Below are 5,135 nucleotides of genomic sequence, written 5' to 3' on the forward strand. Positions count from 1 at the left end.
TGATTTCTGTTTAAAGAAATTAACTTGAGTACTCACTTGATTTTTGAGAGAGACAACTTGAGAGTTTCCATTCTGGTGTTGTTGCTGTTGCCATTGAAGAATAATATTCTGAAGATTGAGGAGGTTATGATAATTCTTTTCTCGAAAACAATGAACCCTTTGGCTGCAACACAGAAAAACAAAAACAAAAACAAAAGAAGAGCATGAAAAGATGAAGTTTGTTTCACATTGTTGAAGATAATGAAGAAAGAATGAAAAAAGAAGAGCGGAAATATTTGAAGAAGAAGAATCATTAAAAATAAATAATAATATCAGTTAGATTGCAATAAATCAATGTTCAAGAAATCTTGAGTTCTATTCACTTTGACCCGTAATAAAGCTGGCCGCTTGAACTCTTACCTAATCGGTAATTTTAAGTTCTCGGGAGATTAGTTAAGGTGTGCAAACTAGCCTGGACATGGTCGATCATTAAAAAAAAAAAATTAATATTAGTTAGATTGCAATAAATCAATGTTCATGAATTTGTGTTTGAAATATATATATTGATTAATATATTATATGGACATAAAAAACTATTCAATGAAAATCAGCAATAATAAAGCCAAAATTACTTGGCTTGCCTTGGAGGGAAAAAAGAAAATTTGAATCCACACAACTATTTCTCTCAAATTCAATTTCTTCTCAAATTGAACTGCAAGTTTCTCCTGCAAATCCAACCTTCGATTCCTTTATATCATAAACAATCCTCTGGTTCCTCTGCTGATAATTCCCAATAATCCCAATTTCATCTTCAAACGAAAGACTCGCGAGAGCTAAACACACCTGTGACGCATCCGATTTCACAAAATAAAACATTCCCCTTACATCAACATGCATAGCAGAATTTCCCTCAAACTGGAATTTCATTATTGGAACATTCACTTCCTGGTAGCTACTGAGATTGTAACATGTCTCCAGGATGGAATATCCTGGAGCCGAAGGATATCCTGAAAATTGCTTCGAAAATTCTGCCTTCAGGGCCCTGTAAATTCCAGGCGGAAGCCTGGAAATAACCGTCCCGGAATCAATCAAAATCCCTGGAAATTTCCCGAAACCTGGAGCCTGCAATTGCACCCCACCAATGCTGATACTTGTAAGATTCAGGAAATAAAATGTAGTCAGTTGGGGATTCGGAATCATCCTGGTGTATGAAAACGGAGTCGAATTCCTATAAACCGAGTAATTTCCTCCAAGAACTAGAGATCCTGAAGCTCCGGCTTCCATTGAAGGTAAACAATAGGAGAAAACTCCTCCGAAAATTGATGAAGTTTGAGACACCACTGAGATATCACTCCTTCCAAGACCCAGCAGGCCTGAAGCTCCTCCGAACAAACCATGATTATTTCTCCCACAACCGAATACAAAATTAATCACCGGAATCGTCCCAAGATTTAGATTTTCACGGGCTAGTTCACCGCGAGTGTAGGATCCGTCCCCATAACTAACATAATAGTTACAGGTCGGAGGATTTCCTCCGCAAAGTCCAGAATTTCCGGTGGCAATTTCCAGGGATTTACAAGTCGAAGAGTTGCATAAAATTTGTTTGTATGAAGGAGACATTGAAGGGTTAAAAAGAGGATCTTGTTGATTGTAACATAATTTGCAGGGCTGGCATTGAACCCATGTCAGGTCACTTCCAGTGTCGACAATTAAAGTCATTTGTCGACCGCCGAGCTCGACTGTGACAATGTAGTTTAGAGTTTGAAGTTTTACCCCAGAAGTTATAGGGATTTGGGTGTCCAGAACTCCATTTTTGTTGAAAGAATGAAGGTTTTTGATTCGGGATTGAAGATAGTTGACATGTAGAACATCCAGAGCTAGGAGTTTTTGCTGCTCCTTGTTCCAGTTTATGACCTTTCCGGAACAGTAGGCCCTGTGCTTCATTTGTAGAATTGTTGCACCTTTCACGGATCCTAAATTTGCAAAGAAATTGAAATTTTGTTTTCATGCCTAACCATTGTTAATTATTTTACAATTAATGGAAAGGACAAGTTAGTATGAATTAAAAGAAAAAAATTTAGCAAAAGGATGAGAATTAAGAAACATAAAGAAAGGTGAAATTCTGTTTAATGGTTTGAACTTTGAAGTACATGACACTCATAAAGAAAAGAAAATTATTATTGAAATTTAGATTATGTTTTGAATATTTTAACATATTTTATAAAAGGGTTAAGCTATATATATATATATTCGCTTAAATAATTTAATACATACAATATCTATAATTAAAATAAAAATGTGACCTTCTAAAACAAACAGAAACGGCAACCTTTGAAGCATATAATTCAATTATTGATCGCATAATCCAAAGTATAAGCTTATTATTATTAATTAAACCGAAAGAGAGAGAGAAAAAAATCCGAAAATATAATTTAACATAAAGTATATAAAAGGAATAACACTAATTAAACTTATAAAAATACAATTAATCATAAAAAATAGAGGTCAAAAGGCTACAAGTAATCAACTAATAGATTGCATAATCAAAACCAAATTAAAGCCTACAAAATTAACTTTATCAAGTACATTTAATTAGTTAATTTTGCTTTGAAAAGAAGTGAAAGAGAGAAAAATTAAGCTAATGATTATTGTTTCCATAAAGCATGAAAGCAATTCTAGATCCTAGCAAAAGGAGAAAAGTGATACTTCATTATAGATCCCAAAGTGGAGAGAATACATAAAAATAAAGTTAAAAAAAAAAAAAAATAGAAATCAAATTAAAGCATTGGCCACCATTAGAGAAGTTGTCTGTAATGATTATAAAGAACTTTTCCCTTTATTTATTTATTTATTTATTTTTGTTTTAAAGAAATTAACTTGAGTACTCACTTGATCTCTGAGAGAGACAACTTGAGAGTTCTCCATTCTGGTGTTGTTGCTGTTGCCATTGAAGAATAATATTCTGAAGATTGAGGAGGTTATGATAATTCTTCTCTTGAAAACTATGAACCCCTTTGGCTGCAACACCAAGAAAAAAAAAAACAAAAACAATAAGAAGAGCATGAAAAGATGAAGTTTGTTTCACCATTGTTGAAGATAATGAAGAAAGAATGAAAAAAGAAGAGCGGAATATATTTGAAGAAGAAGAAGAAGAAGAAGAAGGAAGAATTAGAGAGAGGGGATTGGAGATTCTTGAGAGTTGGAGTTAGGGAAGAGAACAAAAGAGGAAGGGGTGGCTAAATGACCCCACAATTAAGTGCATGAGAAATTATTGTGGATTCACGTGATGATATAGTGGTGGAGGAGGTGAGAGAGAGAGGGAAAATGAAAATACTACAGAAAGTCTTGTGTTGATGATGGTGCCATTGCCAATGTCATATATATTCTGAATTCTGAAGAGAACACTTGTGATTCTCATAGTTTTGTTTGTATTTGTTAATATCCATTTTTTTTTTCATAGCTACAAAGAATCAACTGTCAACTTGCATTTTATATATATTTTTGAGGAAGAAAGAGTGAGAAAGACAGGTATATTTTGTGTTTGATGTATGGGTGATATGTATTTTAATATCGAGACACTTTTTTCTATATGGACTTTTTTTTTTTTTTTTTTTTACATATAAATTAAATGCTTTAAATTATAATGTGTTAAAAATGTAATTTTACTTTACTTTAGATATGAAAATAAAATTTGCTCAAAATTCTTGCGATGGGTGAACATGCACCACTGTAACTAAGGTTTGCCTTTACGTAGAATTGACGCTGAAAAACATAACTTTTGCGTTAGGGGCAAACCTTCCCCAACAAGAAATTTGGCATCAACGTTTAACCCCAAGGGATTGGCTTGAAATATTTGCTTCATTATTTAAGTTTCTAAGTTCAAATCTTGGAGCCACTTACTATAATAAAATTATGGTTTACTGGTTCTTTGGGCTTATACGGTGTTCAATGGATTCCATAAATTGGTTAAAGTGCGTCCACCTGACTCGAACACAGTGGTTACAAAAAAAAAAAAAAATTTTGGCGTCGACGGTTTGAGTTCATGTCACAACATGCTTTCATACCATTTATGATATAAAACATTAAGATACTCTTTTTTAATATATAGTTTCATATATAAATATCGTTAGATAATTATAGCAGTATTATTTATGATATAAAAGATTATATAATTTTGTAATGTATAACAATAAGTTTATAATATTAATTAAATGTAGGACTGATATATTCCATTTATATTACGGAATGAAGAGTTAATGAGGTTTGATGAAAAAACAAAAATGTTTTTGAGATTTTTAAAATAACAAAAAATTTCTTACCATTAAATTTTAAGTATTAAAATAAATGATAGAAGGACAATTTTCATACTCATATCTATGTAAATTCTAATGTGTCACTAATAATACAATAATGAAAGGGAAATTTTTGTTATTACATCGTATCTAGGGATCATCTATTTCTTTGTACTCTAAAATGAAATACTTATAAAGTAATGCAAGTTAATTAATGTTACAAAAATGAAAAATCTAATGTCTTGTTACTAAAAATAAAAAATAAAAAATCAACCTAGCCAGTTTAAGGTAATGAGATTTAGTTAATGGTGTGATGTTAATATGTCTTTTCTTCTCTCTCTTTAAAAACAAAAAGACTAATATTCAATTTGAGTTCATAAATAGGTTTAGATACTAAAATTAGTGATGTAAAAATGACATCTTCCAACTGGAATCAATAATTTCTTCAATGCATCTAAAAAATTATGGTTGACATGATTTTAAAATATGGAAAATGCTCCACCCATAACTTTTTCTCACAACTCTGACATGATAACTTGATCAGCTCGTAATAGGTCACACCTGATAAACTGTAGTTAACCAATTGTGAATTACCACGTCGGGGTTGTAAGAGAAAGTTTGTGAAAAGAGGCTGTGAGTGTAGCATTACTCTTAAAATATTGGTCCTAGGTTCGTAGCCACATCCACACTTATAGGTTTAATTGAACACACTCAACTTTAAAAAAAAAAATAAAAAAGGCTTTATATTACAAATTTACAATTTTGACCCTACTTAAATTCATATTGACCCCACAAAAATTTGAATAAATTAACACTTTACCTTTTTTCTCTTTTTCATTTCCTCTAATTTTTTCTCGTACTTTA

General features: G+C 31.6%; 1 protein-coding gene across 1 annotated transcript; it reads right to left on the minus strand.

Annotated features, from left to right (window-relative positions):
- Positions 1-535: 535 nt before the first annotated feature.
- LOC116105861 (aspartyl protease family protein At5g10770-like) lies at positions 536-3,304 on the minus strand. Its single transcript, XM_031392257.1, has 2 exons — positions 2,869-3,304; positions 536-1,952 (listed from the first exon to the last, which is right to left on the minus strand). The coding sequence occupies exons 1-2, from the start codon at positions 3,065-3,067 to the stop codon at positions 682-684; spliced, it is 1,470 nt and encodes a 489-aa protein (XP_031248117.1). The 5' UTR covers positions 3,068-3,304; the 3' UTR covers positions 536-681.
- Between the last annotated feature and the right edge of the window lie 1,831 nt (positions 3,305-5,135).

Source organism: Pistacia vera, unplaced genomic scaffold, assembly GCF_008641045.1.
Source record: "Pistacia vera cultivar Batoury unplaced genomic scaffold, PisVer_v2 Contig506, whole genome shotgun sequence".
Taxonomy (NCBI): domain Eukaryota; kingdom Viridiplantae; phylum Streptophyta; class Magnoliopsida; order Sapindales; family Anacardiaceae; genus Pistacia; species Pistacia vera.